The sequence below is a fragment of the Mollisia scopiformis genome, assembly GCF_001500285.1.
Source record: "Mollisia scopiformis unplaced genomic scaffold LY89scaffold_13, whole genome shotgun sequence".
NCBI lineage: Eukaryota > Fungi > Ascomycota > Leotiomycetes > Helotiales > Mollisiaceae > Mollisia > Mollisia scopiformis.
In genome coordinates, this window is record NW_017263593.1 from 582,783 (window position 1) to 599,017 (window position 16,235).

The following is a 16,235-nucleotide window of genomic DNA, read 5'->3' on the forward strand; positions in this document are numbered from 1 at the left end:
TGCGATATGGTGACAAGATTGGAAGCAGAGAGGAGACGGTGGTACATGGAATATACTTACTGGTCGATGGTCGTCGAGGCCAATGGTTTTGCGAAAGCAAGATCGATCTATTGCAAAGTATTGGCCTGTCTCGAGATTGTCGGAAGGAAGTTGACGATGGAGATAAGGGGTATTCGGGAAGCACTTGAGGTTGATGTTAAAATATCCGGGGTATTTTGATCTTACCCGATTGGGGTTTGGCGGGCTTCGTCGGTTCCTCATTTTGGAGATCGGACGAAAACAACAGGAGCTAGCGGAACGTGCAACACGGTGAATTTTAGATATTGATTGAGCTTCGAATAAATCGCGAAGGTCAGTCTGCAACAACAAAGAACAGGAATAAATTTCGAAAGTGCAGCTGAATAACACTGCGGCACTCATTTCACTGCGGTTGGTACTTCCGTTTGCTAATCACACCGCTCCTCAAGGCCACTGGCATTGAGACGGCTACGGACATTTTCACAAACGGTCTACAGCGATCTTTCACTCTCCCGGATCTAAATTGGTTTTGAGACAGCTTCGTCACTGCGAGAATTCGTCTCAGCATCTTCGTAAAACCATGCTTCATTATTCATTAGAGGCCTGTTCAGGCGAAATATTCTCAAAAAGACTTCCTAACCTCAACGCAACCACCTTTCGTAGCTTTTGAAGAATGCAGGCAGGTTGAGCTACCAAAAGAAGACTTTTCTGCAAGCCCAGTGTTGAACTGGTTGCGTCACCTGCAGGTATGATGCATACAGTAGCTTACAGGTCGCGGACTAGACGAGCTCCGGCCCAGACATACGGATAGTTGCGTTGATACCAATTGACGCTGCCATAGTAAGCTTTGATGAATGAGAGAATCGGGGATTTCCTTACAATGTCTTGCGTCCAGCGATGCGGGGATGGGTAGCCCAAGAGCCACCAAGAACAATGTTGTGTTTGCCATCGAAGAAATCGGCTGGCCAAAGTTAGATACTTCTCATTTGTGGTGCAAACTATTGTTGATCATACCTGTGTATGCGGGATACAGTAGCATGGGCTCAAAACCTTCATGTTTTGTCAGTGGCGAGCTTGTCCATTCCCACACTCCTCCCATGTCAGCTTGGCCAGCAAGCTTGTCTCCTTTGCCGGAGACAGCAACTGGGTGCCAATTTTGGAAGCCAATGTTGGCCCCCTCGAGGTTAGTGAATAGCTCTTGCGAGCTTCCACGATCTTGCGAAGGTTGGGATGGTGGCGACTCTTCCACACCATCATTACTAAGATGTCTGATGAGTATTAGCATTTGATGTCTACTTGTCATAGCAGACCATACCCATTGACAGCAGGAACCGTCTTTCCCAAGTGCTGCTCAGCCTCCTTCGCCTTTAGACCATCTGCATGACTGTAGATGCTTCGGGCTTCTTCAAAAGTTGGAATTCTGCCACCCATCCAGGCCGCGCATCCCGAGAGTTCATCATATGAAGCGAAGACAGGCCAGTGAAGGGCGTATTTGAGGGGAACCAAACCGTAAACTGTCTTGACAGATTTGCCTTCAAGATAGGATGTTGTGAGAGGGACCTGGCTGCTGTGATGACCATTAGTGTGACCATTCGAGTATCCATTCGACTGTCCATTTGAGTAGCCGTTACTAGTTCCATTGCTCTTGATCATCGTCTCGGCCCAGGAAGCCGGGATCTTTGTATTGTGAGTCTGTTCTAGATAACGGGCATACTATCTCCAATTAGAGTGTGAACAGGAAGAGGCCAGCAGGCTTACCTCTCCATTAGTGATTGGTCGACCTTGAGCTTCAAACGATGAGACGACTACGGTCCTTGGAGGCTTTTCATTGTCCCTGTGGTGCCCGACATGTTAGCAAGTTGGGAGAAAAAGGGGAATGAAAGCGTACCATCCAAAATGATGCTCTGGACCTGAGTTGTCTTCAGGATCATCAAGTCCTATGGTGATTCTTTGCTCTGGAATACGGAACCACTGATTGGGCACATGAGCAGACTCAGCGAGCTTAGCCGCAGCCCCGAAGTCAGGAGTGTGCTTGGTAGGAGGCAAAGTCCTGTCACTTTGCAACAGCATGTACAAGAGAGTTTCCAGGTGCATGATCTCATGCTCGAATCCTATCCAAAGCGCTCTAGCAATGTGACGTGGAATGTTTTTGGTCAGGGTGAGCTTTCGAACTCGCTCTCTGACCCCGTCCTGGTATCCAAGAATCTCCTCCAGAGGAGGCCATTCGTCCGGAACTTCGGAATGAGCGTGGCATTGCTCGGGGTTGTCCACGTCAGGGTCGATTCCACGTTCGAAGATCTGCGGATAATAGGTAGGCTCGGTAGGTGACTCTTTGGTGGCTTTAGTGAGCTGGATATCCATAAATGTGGGTATGTGTCCAAGATAGAATATGCACGCATTTCGAAGCTTGATTGGCTTCTCGTGCATTTCTGTTTCGGGAATCATCCTACTGGTAACAGTATCCCATTCTGTCCATAGCCCTTTCCAATCGTCCATGGTAGGTACAACAGTGCGTGCATACACCGCAGGATCCGTGTTGAAGCCCATGTTGTTCTTTGTTAACAAATGAACGCCTGGTACACGTAATGTCAGCTGACCTTCGCTATAAGTGTGCACCACAACTGGGCAAAGGTAAGGCTGTTGACGACTTGAAAGATATATCTAATGCAAGTCGGACCCATATCAGACTTTTAAAACAAGTCGTCGGCCAGGATAGTGGACCGTGCATTACACAGCATCAAGCCCGAGTACCCCCACACTTTCATGGGTGAGCAGGTCAGACGATCTTCGCCTTAGCCAGGGGATGATGGTGTGAAGCCGACTGGAGCCTCATTTGAACCTCCCTGTTCTGCGCCTTGCAGCAAGAAAAAGTAAATATACTTTCATCTCATGGGTAATAGTTGCAAAAACAGGGGTCGATTATTTTGTGGACACTTTACTCAAGCAAGTAACGATTCACCAATTTTCTAAATATCATTGGATAATGTCCCCATGCAATCGAAGATGCCTCTCGAAGGCTTGGCGCAACTATTACCACCGTGATGAAGTACATAAGCGGGAAAATTACTCACTGTAGGCGTCGGATGAGGCTGACCAACGATTGACCTCTCTCAATCCAGCTGTCTGCCACAAATTGTTTGCTTCTTCAAGTGAGTATTTCAGGCTCTGTTCGACCTTAACACGCTCGCCAGCCTTGAATTGCACGTCTTTGAAGTTCAGGTTGCGAATTGGTGCATAGAAGGCTTGGTGGCGACCGCCTTGTTCGTCATACGCATATTCACCAATTACTTTCCAGTCTTCAAGGTTGAAAACCTGTTCTCCCAGAATTTCGTTCGCATGAAGCAGACCATTAAGGACAAACCTACGACACCAATTAGCAATACCAAATAGGAAGGAACGGCTATATGTACTTGTGGGTAACTCCTTCGTGATCTGGAACTTGGTTAGTAGCCATGTTGATGGAATTTGAGAAAGAAACTGACCATTGTAAGCATGACTGCATGAATTGATCAGCTAGAGTATCAAAGATCATTGGATTGTTGTCTGCTTACTATACTTTCGCAGGATCACTTGTCGCATCGAGCCCAATGAGCATGGAATCTGAAGGTTGCAAGATGTCTGCAAAATTCTTTAAGAAGGAAGCAGCCTCGTGAACGTGAAAATTGCCTGTTGCCATCATCAAAATATATGACACAGATTTTTAATGGTAACATACCAATGCTTGATCCCAAGGACATAATGCACTTTGGACGTCCGGCCGCTTCTGGCATCTTCAGCCAGTCGAGACCGTCGTCGTATGTGCCATGCAATCCATGACACTTCACATATTTGAGTGGAGGAACTTGTTCCAGTGTGCGTTTCAACTCCTTCAGAGACAAGTCCAGAGCATAATAATCAATTTCCTTGCCGAGAGCATCCAGTGCCTGCAGCAAGATACTCACCTTCCGTAAATTACTGCTTTGTGTTAGTTGCAAGAATTCAACCAAATCCATTGACAACGACCGACCCACTACCTAGCTCAATGACCATAGAGCCAGCTGGTATGGCTTCCGCAATCTTGTGAGCGGAGCTTTTGAGCACATCTATCTCGGCATTGGTGAGATAGTATTCATCCAGATACGTGATCTGACCTTTGTGAGTCTTTCGTTGTTCTGAGGCGTGATTCACTACTACTCACTTGCTCAAATAATTGCAACCCCCGCTCATCGTACAGAATAAGCGTGGGAAGCTGTTTGGGGCCTGTCTGTGGTCTCAAGGACCTGAATATTTCTTCCTTCAAATTGATTTGAACAGCATCGTGCCGGATATCAATAATATCAACTTTGCAATTCTGCCCTGAAGATGATACTGGCTGCCAACCCAGTTTGTTTCCTTTTTGGGTAGACTTTGCTGCGGCGGAATCGAGAGTGCCATGTGTGGCACTAGGAGCCATGATGATGAAGAATTTCAAGTCAAAATTAAAGTCAAAGGCGGATGGTGTGAGTTGTGTCTTGAAGTGGAAAGGAATGAAGCTTGATGTGGGGTATCTATACTCTGTAGTCCCCGTATAATGAGTGAATCGCAATTGTGGAAATTCACTAAGTATTATAGTGGCGGTCGAACAACAGCCGGACCAAAATGGATCGCGCCTCATTTTGTTTGAACTTGCATCGGTCAGACAGACTAGGCTATGGAATCAACTAAGACGGCGTCGCAAAACAGGCCCCGTTGGCTGCCAGGTACCTGAAATGGAGAAAGGTTTCCAACCTTCGCCCCGCAGTCAGCAATGGCGGACTTGATGCGAGTAGTAAAAAGAGCCCCCCACGCAAAACCAGTCAAGCGTGACCTCATCATTAATAACTCACTCCCTTTCCGGTCGAATAAGGAGTCATACTGAGCGACGGACAGCATTATACATGACGTCCCTCGGAAGGCCGGCTAAGAGAATTCGGTCTGGCGTCTGGGGGGCTTTCGTGCTTGTAGTTGATTTTGAGTTTGCTGGGAGCGAAACGTCAGACAGATCAACCAGATCTGGAGCTCAGATATGGAATCATCCAGATGGCTCGTGCGACGAGAGCACAGATGGCGGAGAAGTGTCCGTGACGGACAGTAGCAGCAGGACTTTCAAAAGTCGTAGTCATCATCGCGAGCGAGCAGCAACCAGATCGGAAACAGCATATCAGGTACAAAGCAGTCTGTGAGCATCTCACCCTCTCACCCTCTCCGCGGGCCAGCCATCGATAGGTCAAGGTTCCCACGCGTCCAGACCCAGACCTGGGGCTAAATGACCCGAATCATCGTTCTGCATTGGCCGTGGCGAAAAGATGGTGTGGAGTCGATACAGTAGAGAGGGGCTTGGAGGGGTCGTCCAAGAAACGCAGCAGACGCGTTGGTGGCAGCCATTTGCTGGCCCTGCGGTAAATGTTGCCCGGCGTCCAAGTATCACTACGGTGGATTGCGATGCGATGCGATGTTCTTCGATGTTACTGGAACCCTGCCTTCACTTTGGCGGGTCCTCAAGTGCGGGGAGAATAGGTGGCGTTGTTATGGCCTGTTCGGGGACGCCCTTCTCACCTTGACAAATATTGTCAGGTCAGCTCTGTCGCCTTGGCCGACAAAGACTCCGCTATTGTTCCAAGTCTTGCATTTTCTGAAAGAGGTAATTCGTATACTTGCAAATCTCAAAGTGATGATATCAAGAATGATTTCAAAGAAACGCTGACATAATACCACATTGTACATCATAGCTAATGGAGCTAGTCGACCTCGGCTCGGAACAGAGGATTTAGTGAAGCGAGATACGGCAGGGACCACTAATGCGATTTGCCATGTATGTTGATGACCAGGTTCGACAATCTCATAAATTGTCTTCGAGTCTTCTGACTGCACTATTCTGCAACGTTTCTCTTCCTTGCAGAGTCTTACATATGATGTACATACAGTACTGTACAATCCATGAAGAAAATCATCTGTACCAAGTGCTCAGACCAGCGCATTGTTTTATTCCTACGCCTAGCGCGGCATTGCATGTTTCTTGAAAATTCATGCTGTGCCATCATATCTTCTGAAATGTACTTTACCCTCCATATCCTTGAACTAGGACATTCCGAGATGACATAGTTGCGAAGTTGCAAGTGGAAGGTCGAACATGCAATGTCTTTTGCCACATCTACCACTCTTCAGACTTCTGATTTTGACGATGACTCTAAGATACCAAGAATGTCGTTCCATGACCAGCATAGAAATCGACTCGATGATTGTTAGGAGAGCGAGCAAACTATATACTTGAGTAAAAGGAGAAAAATTCAATATCACGTGATATTGAATATTTTCAAAATTACTGCCACAATCTATCAATCAGGATTCCAAAGCATCGCAGTTCTATCACAGTGCGAAAGTCTCAGAAAGCCATGTTAAAGCAACTATTTTGGGAAGTGTGGTGACTTTCATCTGATGCGGACAGGATCATTTTAGCTGCGCTGGTGGCAAAGAAGGCGCTTCTCGCTTGAGGCGGATCGCGTTTAGGTTGTTGACATCGCAACCAAATCAAAACAACAACTTTGCGACAACACTACCACCATTTCACCTGCAACCATTCCTCCAAATTTACAAGAACAAATCGCAAGATGTCTTACAATCCTAGAATGAGCATGGTTCCGAATTCGCAACAGCAGAATCGCACAAAAAGAAAGGAAGATGACAGCGACTCATTCATGCGCCTGGTAAGCTTCCAAATATGGCTCGCAGAACGCATACTAATTGCTACAGCCCGACAAAGAGATTGTGGGATGCATCAGTGATATTGGTGTTCCATTCACGGTCGCAGACCTCCAGAAGCCGAATCCGCTGCAAATCCAGATGATCTTCGAATGGTTTGCGGAACTTCTCATGAATGCGACCCGAGAGACTGTTGATCCTGCAATGCGCGCTGCCGCGGAAGACATCTGCGGAGAATGGATGGAAATCATACCTTCGGAAACGCGAAATCTCATGGGGTTCTATGTCAGCCTACGGAAACTACTGATTGAGTGCGGCATCACGGATTTCTCTTTCCAAGACCTGTACAAGCCAACGCACGACCGTCTGGTCAAGATCTTCTCGTACATCATTAACTTTGTTCGATTTCGGGAGAGTCAGACAGCGGTCATCGATGAACACTTCAACAAGGCTGAGACGACTAAAGTCAGGATTGAGCAACTGTATAATGAGAACCAGGAGATGGAAGCCCGAGTCGAGGAGATGAAGCGAAATCGAAAGGCGATGGAGGCACATGTCGCAGAGAAAGTCAAGCGGAACGAGGAGCTCACGAGACGACTTTTAGATCTACGACAGAGTCAAGAGAAGGTTATACGCCGCTTCGAGAACGTGAAAACCAAGAAGAGCGAGATTGGCACGATTTTGGAGGACAAGACAGCACAGACTATTGCCTTGAGACAAGAGAGTGCTAAGCTTCGCCCATATGTTCTACAATCACCTGCAGCTCTCCAGGCATCTTTGACGGACCTAAGCAACGCATTGAATGCCGAGAAGACACAAATTGATACCCTCGACCGACGAGCAAGAGGTCTGCAGACATCAACAGATACATTCTCGGTGGTATCTTCCGATGTTGCTTCTTGTATAAAATTATTGGACGAGATCTCAGCAGAGCTGGCTAAAGAAGAGGATGAGAATGTCAGAATCGGCAAGCAAAGAGACGCACTCGGAGAGCGGGGTAACAACGTGCGAGAAGTTGAGCGGACAGAAGGCCTTCTTCAGCGACAGTTGTCTAAGTGGCTTGAGAGAACTGAGAAGCTGCGGGACGGTAGTAAGGAGAAGGCTATGAGTGCGAAGGAGAGAATGGAGGAGCTTCGCGCTGTGCACAGGAAGCTGACAGAGGAGAGGAGGGAGAAGGACAAGGAGATGGAGAGGAGGAGAGTGAGAATAGAGCAGACGGAGAAGAAGGTATACTATTCGATTCTACTAGAACTCTGGGAATTTTGCTAACATTCCTAGATGGCCGACCTGAAGGAGAACATCGAGAATGAGGTTCACAGTGCACATGATGAGTTCATGAAGATGGACTCGCACATCAAGTTGTACATCACAGAGATGGAGCAATGCATTTGAGCTGTTTTATGTTTATAATTGTTGCTGTGTCCGAGCTCTGGGAAACTATCGTGGAGGGAGGAAATGGCGTTGGGTATACCTGTTGAGATAGCAATGATAATGACCTTCACAATGCCAGACATGATTCGAGCAACATCAATCACTCCTCAAGGTCCCAATCTCCTCTACCAAACCTGAACCACCTAGCATATATCCTCCCAATCTCAATCGTCCTTCCACTCCACGCCGACTCCTCGCTCTCGAACCCAGCTCGTCTTATATTCCCATTTAACATCGGCACTCTTTCATCCCATACCTTCCATCCAGGTTTCCGCTCAACCTCTTCTCCTTCTACAACATAACTGCTGTCTTCCTCTTTCTTCTCCTCGATGACAACAATTTTTCTGTCGCCCCTCCTCCCAGCTTCCACTAAACTCGCAACACTATTCCCAAACCCCTGCGCGCTCCACTCACTCGTATCTCGATGTAAATCTACAAGTCCATACACAACTAACAACGGCACTTCCTTACCCGGCTTGTCGAGCTTCGGTTCTGGTGGGCTGGCATTCTCTGTCGGCGGAGGAAACACGGATAGGTAAGCTCGCAGATGGGAGACAGTGGGTATGAAGACTACATTGACGCTTCGAGAAGTGGCGATTTGATGGAGTGTAGGGATGAGGAGTGGATGTCGAGGGGGTGGGTCTTCATCTTCGGGATCAGGAAGATGAGTCTCTGGAGGTGGTGGTTGGCGTTGAATAGGTTGTGGGATCGAAGAGAGGAGAGATGTTAGGAAGACGTTGCGTGGTTGGCAGATTAGGAGGGTCGTTGGGTAGATCTGGTGAGTGAGGACATAGGTAAGGAGTTCGGATGGGAGCGCCGGCGATAGAGCTAGAGGTGGTGGAGGCATGTTTGTGGTTGATTGTCGAGAAGCATTCGGACATTGATGATGATTTGGAGGGGTAGATTTCGAAATCGCTGATGCTGGAGTAGTGGTTTGCGCGTCTAGAATTAGTGCTGTATATTAATTGATATCAAACTGATGTATCGTAGCATCGTAATAGAAAGCATTCTGTGTTCGAGGTCAATGTTCGACAGTTGTGAGGTCTTTCATCTCGTGGTTAAACCTCGAAAGAAGCAAGCTCTCCGCCAGCTCGAAAAGTCGTCGCTTACAACATACTAGCCCCACCACCAAGCTGTCACCTACGATGCGCCTCTCCACGTCCATGATTATTGATGGAGTCGATATCTAGAATATCCAGCTTGCTGGAGAGTGGTATGTACTTCATACTCCGTCTGCAACGTGCAGTCGCAATGAGTGAACGCTGACCGCCACTGCAGCACGAGAACTGACACTCGATGCCGCCCAGTCTGCACGGAGCTCACGAAGCACCCCGAAAGCTTTACCAGCAGCTCAAATCAAGAAGCTACTGGACAGCCGGAATGACAGAGAGGTATTAGAAGGGTTGAGGAAGGTCATCTCTGTACGTATACCGTGGTACCAGAAGCAATTTCAATAGCACGCGACAACCTCACATCTTCGACTTGAGACTTGCTAGAAAGGATAGAGCTGTGCTAATATGTCTAGATGATGTACCGATCCCAACCATGCCTTCCATTTTTCTCATCTGTCGTCAAGAACGTAGCATCTCCCAATATCGAAATTAAGAAACTGGTCTACATCTACCTCATCAACCACGCCGAACAAGAACCAGACCTCGCGCTCCTCTCTATAAACACGATCCAGAAGTCACTATCGGATGGCAACCCTCAGGTCCGAGCCCTGGCGCTCAAAACTATGTCTGGAATACGGGTACCTGTCATTAGTCAGATTGTGTCGTTGGCAATTAAGAAAGGTCTAGGAGATATGAGTCCGTACGTTAGGAAAGCTGCTGCGCTGGCAATACCAAAGTGCTACAGACTGGATCCGAATACGCTTCCTCAACTACTAGAGTATCTTTCGGCATTGTTGGGGGACAAGCAGTACTACGTGGCTGGAGCGGCGGTCAAGGCGTTCATGGAGATATGTCCAGAGAGAATAGACCTCATCCACAAGCATTATCGGGGACTGGTCAAGAAGCTAGTCGATATGGATGAATGGAGTCAGTTGGAAACCATGAGGCTTATGACGATATATGCCAGGAAATGCTTTCCTAGAAGAACAAGGAAGTTGAAGAAAAGTAATGGCGCTAAGGACTTCTACGGAGACGAGAAGGACGAGGAAGAAGATGCTGGGGAGATGGTTGAGATCCTTGATCCGGACCTCGAACTGCTCCTCAAAAGCATCAAACCTCTCCTTCAGAGCCGGAACTCAGCAGTTGTGGTCGCTGTCACTCGATGCTATGTCAGCGTCGGCACTCAAGAATACATCAATGCCTCAATTGGACCCTTGATAGCTCTGATACGAGGACCACAAGATATTCAGCACATCGCATTATACAACATTGTCTCTGTTTGTCTCACAAGGCCAGAAGCTTTTGTCAAATATGCATCTTATTTCTTGGTTCATGCTACAGATCCACCACAAGTCTGGGAGCTAAAACTAGAACTGCTTACACTTATATTTCCACACGCTGATGCTTACCTGAAGAGTCTCATCTTGAATGAGCTCGAACATTTTTCACAAGGTTCTGACAGAGAACTCGTTCGAGAATCAGTCCGTGCTATCGGAAGATGTGCACAGAGTGATACTAGAACATCAGCACGATGTCTTCGACTCCTGCTGAAACAAATCACCAGCTTAGATGGAAATCTTGTGGCTGAATCATTGACTGTCATCAGACATCTGATCCAGCAAGATCCGGGATCGCATACCAACACCGTGGTACGCCTAGCCAAGAACCTCGATACCGCCACGAACCCCCGAGCAAGAGCATCGATCATTTGGCTTGTAGGAGAGTTTGCTGGCATCGATGGCGAGAATAACATAGCTGCAGATGTCCTTAGAATTCTTGCCAAGGGCTTTGCAGACGAAGCAGAGCCAGCCAAATTGCAAATTGTTTTGCTGGCGGCAAAAGTGTACCTTCATCATCTCAATCGCGAACCACCAGTAGAATCCACGAAACCTACCTCACCGCCACCTTCCCACGACTACTCACCAGCCATCGGCAACGAAGGCTTTGCCGAATTTGATGAGAAATCAGAGTCTACGTATGCACCGCAACAGCAAACAGAGGCTGAACACCCAATCGTCACGCTTTGGAATTACATCCTCCTCTTAGCACGATACGACACGTCGTATGATCTTCGAGACCGAACAAGACTATACAAAGCACTCCTAGGAGTGCCATCTTCTACTCAATTAGCAAGTCTCATGCTGCTCGCTCCCAAACCTGTCCCGCATACGCCCAGCCCATCTGAAAGCCGGACCGGGTTCACCCTTGGTTCGGCTAGTCTTGTTGTTGGCGAAACGGGTGGACTGCATGGATTGAGAGGCTACGAAGCACTGCCAGACTGGGTAGAGGCTGGGAATGAACCTGATCCTTCGTTGCGTGAAGTAGATACGACCAAGTCTGAATACGATTCAAGCAGACTCGTACCGGCCGGGGAGCGTCTAGATAGTGCTGTTAGAGATTCGAGTTCGAGGTTAGGGACATCGCCATCGTCGACTAATGGCTTTAGTGGTGGAGGTGCCAAGGAGAAAACACTTGATGACTGGCTCGCGGAAGGAGAAAACGCGGCAGACGAAAGTGAGGATGAAAGCGAAGAAGAGACGGAAGAGGAAGAATCCAGCGAGGAGGCATCAGAAGACGAAGAAAGCAGCGAAGACGACGAAGATGAGCACAATAGACTTGTCAAATGATAGGTAATACATAAGGCGACGAAACTGCTCCGCGTTAGAAGTCAAAATATCAATCATAAAGCCCAGACTAGGAGGCATTTAAGAATACGGCAGTGCACTGAACACAAACGTTTAGTCACCACAACATCCCTACAAAGTCATAATTTATGAGAAGCTTTTGGCATTAGACTATGCGCCATCTGCTTGCGTCGAGCTTGGCTCGTTCTACTATTTGCATTCGCCCGTAAACAAATTGAAGTCAACCATTTTGTGGTGCAACCCTGCGGCCGCAAAAATGGAATAAACGCCTGGTATGAGAAGCTGACCGCATGCTCCAGTCTAGCTCTCGAAGGAAGCAACATTGATCGCAGGAAAAGCAAATAATAGATTTACAATAACAACAAACAGCGCCCGAGACGAAGCACAAACGCCAAAGCAGCCTCGGACGGAAGAGTATGCAGAACGGGCTGGAAGCCCTTTGCACCGTTTCCGTGTGAATTCTTATGCATGGTTGTACAAAACGCGAATATAACCCAAGACTAGAGGTTGTTCCAGAACCAGAAGGCTAGACTGCAAAACTAATGTGCCGTTCGCCTTGGAATTCCATGAGCTGTAAGGAACGGAAAGGTCGAGTAAAGGAGCCGGGATAAGGAAGACGAGTTCACCAACGTCGGCTATAGCGAGAAGAGTATTAGTGGCATGAAATGTGTGGTGATTAAGGGGGAATCCATACCTGTAAGCTTCAGCGACTACTGGTTGAGGTCTCTTCTTCACTTTCTTAAGAGAAGCTCTTTCTCCAGGAGCTCTTTCCCTAGTCATCTTTCCCTTGCCAGATTTAGGTTCCAACTCCTCAAGAATCTGAGCTGATGTCGGACTAAGAGTTGTGCCAGCACTGCTACCCGCATTTTCGTTGCTCTCGAAACTCTCATTGCTGTTTCCCGAACTCTCAGTCTTGATTTCAGTCTTTATCTTAGTCTCAATTTTGAGTCCAGACTCCTGAGCACGGGGTGCCTGTCGATTAGGGGCTTCAGACAACGGCTGACCCTGTGGAGGTTGAGTCGGAGTTTGGTAAGCACCTTGGTTGTTGGGTCCATTTGGTCCGGAACCACTGCTGTACGATCCACGTGCGCTCATGTAGCCTGAGTCTTGACGGGGAGGTCCATAGCCATTCTGAACGTTGCCGTAAGGTGGCTGGTTCGTATGCATGTTGGGGTTTGGAGGCATAGCAGCATACTGGGAACCATTTTGAGGACCATTTCCATAAGCAGCAACGGGGCCATTCTGATATTGAGGTTGATTAGGGTAGGGGGCTGCATTGTAGGGGACATTTTGAGGAGGCATTCCATATTGAGTAGGACTGGTCTGTGTCATTGGACCGTATTGGCCTCCCATGGGCGGTCCTGATCCAGGTCCATAAGATGGCTGACAAGCTTGATTGTATTGCGGAGGACCTTGAGGATATTGAGGAGGGGCTACCGTTGGATATTGGTTTGCAAGTGGTCCATATCCAGCATTGCTGTATGGTGCAGGTTGCGGTTGCGCATACTGCGGATACTGTTGAGGGGGAGGGTATTGAGGAGCAGCACCGAACGAAGGGTTTCGCTGTTGGCCCCATTGCGGCGGACCTTGTGGCGGACCTTGAGGCGGACCTTGCTGGTAGTTGTTTGGCGGACCATTAACATATGGCGGATTGGCAATATGACCATACTGTTGAGGGCCTTGCATATTTTGAGAAGGACCATTTCCATAAGCAACATTCGCAGGTGGGCCATAATGTGGAGGGGCTTGAGAATGACCTTGTATATGACCTTGAGCATTATTTATAGGCGGGCCTTGACCGTAAAGAGGATTTGGTACATTTCCATTTCCATAAGATGCAGGCGGGCCGTATGCAGGAGCCATTGGCTGATCTTGACTTTGAGGCATGTTCTGTGGCATGTTCTGCGGCATGTTCTGCGGCATGTTCTGCGTGTTAGGACCCGGGCCGTTGCTAGGAGTTCTTTGGAAAGATTGTTGATGAGCAGCAACTGGAGTCTGCGTTTGAGACGAACGAGGAGAATGGGTGTTTTCTTCCTTGGAAGTATACGGCGGCAGAGGTTCTTGTGAGACAGGCTTTGGATCACCCGAAACACCTAGGGAAGCAAGTAGGTTCTCGGTAGGATCTCCTGGAGAGGTAGCACACTCACCCGGTTGCGGGGCCCAAGCATCGTCAGTCGTGGGGAGACACGGCGTACCACCTCTTCTGTTGATGATAGGGGTTCTATCACCTGGTGATCTCATAACCTCATCCAAATCTTGATTAACCTCGTTCTTTTGACGCTTGTTGGGTGGCTGATCGACCTCTTCTTCATTGGCATCCTCAAGTGGGCTAAGTGGGCTTGGCTGGTCAAGATATTCTTGCTTATGTTCTTGCTCGGCTTTCTTTCCCTCGCGTCTTGAGCGCTTCCTCGAGATTGGCTCGGGCTCTTCGACTTCTTCTACAAGGATTGTTCTACCATGATGAACATCCATCCAAGCCCAGATTGTATCTAAAGGTATCGGTGGCGAATTGTCGATGACGCTCGCGAAAGCTACATCTTCTTGAAGGTAACTCCATTGTGGCGCAACTCGTACACTCTTAACAAAGTCCTTGAGGTTCTCCTTTCTGGCATATCTCGAGATAGAAGGGACGTTCACAGACCATGCTTGAACGAGAGGTACTGGAGTTGACTCGTAGCCCGCCGATAACGGTTGAGCTAAAGCTACAGTCTCGGCTGCTGGAGGTTCCCTGAATATCTGTTCAAGGTCCCAATTGAAAAGATCCTCTTCATCATCACCTTCACGAACCTCACCTTCTTCTGTTTCTTGCTCAGCAGCGGCAGTAGCTGCTTTGACCTTCTCAGGGGCGGTAACTGTTTCAGTCTTTACATTTGCTGCAGTACCGGTGGTTGCAGAGCCTTTTCGAATATTCGAGTGACTCGTTGGGGTAGAAGGAACAGAGCTGGACACTGGGTTGGGTGGAGAGCCTTGATGTGAGAACAGCTTTTTACCAGAATTGACAGAGTGTGCCGAAGGGGTCTGTGGGGTCTGGTGAGCAGCTTCATAACCGTAATCCATTTGTTGAGATTGAGCCCGGGGTTTCGGCTGTTGTTGCTGCTGTTGAGAATTATGGCCAGGGGTGCCTGAGAACTCTCGTCGAAAGCCGGAGTTGGTCCGCCTGTTATTGTGAAAAGGAGGTGAGAAAGCGGGTGTGTTGTTCCATTGCGTGGGGGGTGGTTGATACGGCGCAGGATTAGGTGCTAATTGGTAGCCATGATAACCATTATTTTGAGATGGGTAGTTATTCACCGGTGCTTGATACGGTTGTGGACCTCGAGTGTTGTACTGGGGCGCTGGATGCTGGAAAGCGGGCCCATTAAATGGAGGAGGGCCGTTGCTTTGATTGTACTGGTTGTACGTGGTAGCTGGCTGGACTCCGGACCGAGCATATTGGGGATTTGGAGAAGGAACAGGGTAAGGGGCCGGAGCCGGAGCAGTATATGGTTGAGGTTGAGCGTATGGGTATTGCGGTGCTGGAGTGCCATACTGCTGACCTGTAGGATACGAAGAGTACTGGGTCTGTCCACTTTGCGGTGCAAAGGATTGAGGCGGTGGGACTGGAGCAGCAGCCTGCTGATACGGTACCGGGGCGGCCGCAGAACCACTGTCTCTGTTATTATGATGTCTGTAACCCTTACGAGGCATGCTTTTGGGGGGTTTGGGAGGAAGTGTCGAAGACATAAGATGATAATGAATGTGCTTTTCTACACCTCGAGGTCTGGTGAAATATTGTAGAGGTTGCAAAAAGCACGTTTGGTGCTACAAACCCGCTTGGTTTAATCTGCCCGCCTATTTCGGCAGTGCAAGGAAAGGTGGATGGAATCAAGCGGTGATAAAAAGAGAGTCGCGAGGTTGGGTATGACTTACTCAGGTTTGCGATTAGGGCAATTCACCACAAAGTGCGGACCGCTACAGACAAAGCAGGTGACATTCGGATGTCCATCTGAAGGTGGTGCCGAGCCCTGGTGCATTGTATTACCTCCCATCTGAGGCTGTCCCTCTCGAGACCAAATCGACGGCATCTTCGATAGATCGATGAGAGATCAGGGGTTCATCTAAGCCGCAACGAAACGTGACATGCCCCGAAACAGATCGAATCAAGACGACAGGGCGATTCGATGAATCCAGGCGCGTTCGCAACCGACAATAAAGGAAGCAGCTCAGCTTTTGTAGGGAAGATTCGTCGTAGCAAGGACGCTGTCGTGAAACGTTTTCCCAATGTATGAACCAACCCACGGGTACTGTGAGAGCGCAGGATGATACGGGAGCCAGGAGAAAGCAAAATGAGGGAAAC

General features: G+C 48.5%; 5 protein-coding genes across 5 annotated transcripts; 2 read left to right on the forward strand and 3 right to left on the reverse strand.

Annotated features, from left to right (window-relative positions):
- Positions 1-783: 783 nt before the first annotated feature.
- On the reverse strand, positions 784-4,450 carry LY89DRAFT_586353 (uncharacterized protein; the record flags this gene model as incomplete). Its single annotated transcript, XM_018209361.1, has 13 exons — positions 784-850; positions 898-979; positions 1,033-1,286; positions 1,334-1,731; positions 1,777-1,852; positions 1,907-2,591; positions 3,090-3,379; positions 3,429-3,456; positions 3,501-3,514; positions 3,570-3,684; positions 3,734-3,972; positions 4,025-4,143; positions 4,196-4,450. The coding sequence occupies 13 exons, from the start codon at positions 4,448-4,450 to the stop codon at positions 784-786; spliced, it is 2,622 nt and encodes an 873-aa protein (XP_018070698.1).
- A 2,038-nt stretch (positions 4,451-6,488) lies between these two features.
- Positions 6,489-8,176, forward strand: LY89DRAFT_80317 (kinetochore protein-like protein nuf2). Its single transcript, XM_018223420.1, has 3 exons — positions 6,489-6,719; positions 6,766-7,941; positions 7,993-8,176. Exons 1-3 carry the CDS (start codon positions 6,624-6,626, stop codon positions 8,104-8,106), a joined length of 1,386 nt encoding a protein of 461 aa, XP_018070699.1. The 5' UTR covers positions 6,489-6,623; the 3' UTR covers positions 8,107-8,176.
- Positions 8,115-9,202, reverse strand: LY89DRAFT_80342 (uncharacterized protein). The gene has a single exon (XM_018223421.1). It carries the CDS (start codon positions 8,990-8,992, stop codon positions 8,246-8,248), a length of 747 nt encoding a protein of 248 aa, XP_018070700.1. The 5' UTR covers positions 8,993-9,202; the 3' UTR covers positions 8,115-8,245.
- A 66-nt stretch (positions 9,203-9,268) lies between these two features.
- LY89DRAFT_707642 (ARM repeat-containing protein) lies at positions 9,269-11,967 on the forward strand. Its single transcript, XM_018217622.1, has 3 exons — positions 9,269-9,358; positions 9,424-9,566; positions 9,671-11,967. The coding sequence occupies exons 1-3, from the start codon at positions 9,319-9,321 to the stop codon at positions 11,882-11,884; spliced, it is 2,397 nt and encodes a 798-aa protein (XP_018070701.1). The 5' UTR covers positions 9,269-9,318; the 3' UTR covers positions 11,885-11,967.
- A 407-nt stretch (positions 11,968-12,374) lies between these two features.
- On the reverse strand, positions 12,375-16,105 carry LY89DRAFT_80523 (uncharacterized protein). Its single transcript, XM_018223423.1, has 3 exons — positions 15,809-16,105; positions 12,597-15,545; positions 12,375-12,537 (listed from the first exon to the last, which is right to left on the reverse strand). Exons 1-3 carry the CDS (start codon positions 15,961-15,963, stop codon positions 12,525-12,527), a joined length of 3,117 nt encoding a protein of 1,038 aa, XP_018070702.1. The 5' UTR covers positions 15,964-16,105; the 3' UTR covers positions 12,375-12,524.
- Between the last annotated feature and the right edge of the window lie 130 nt (positions 16,106-16,235).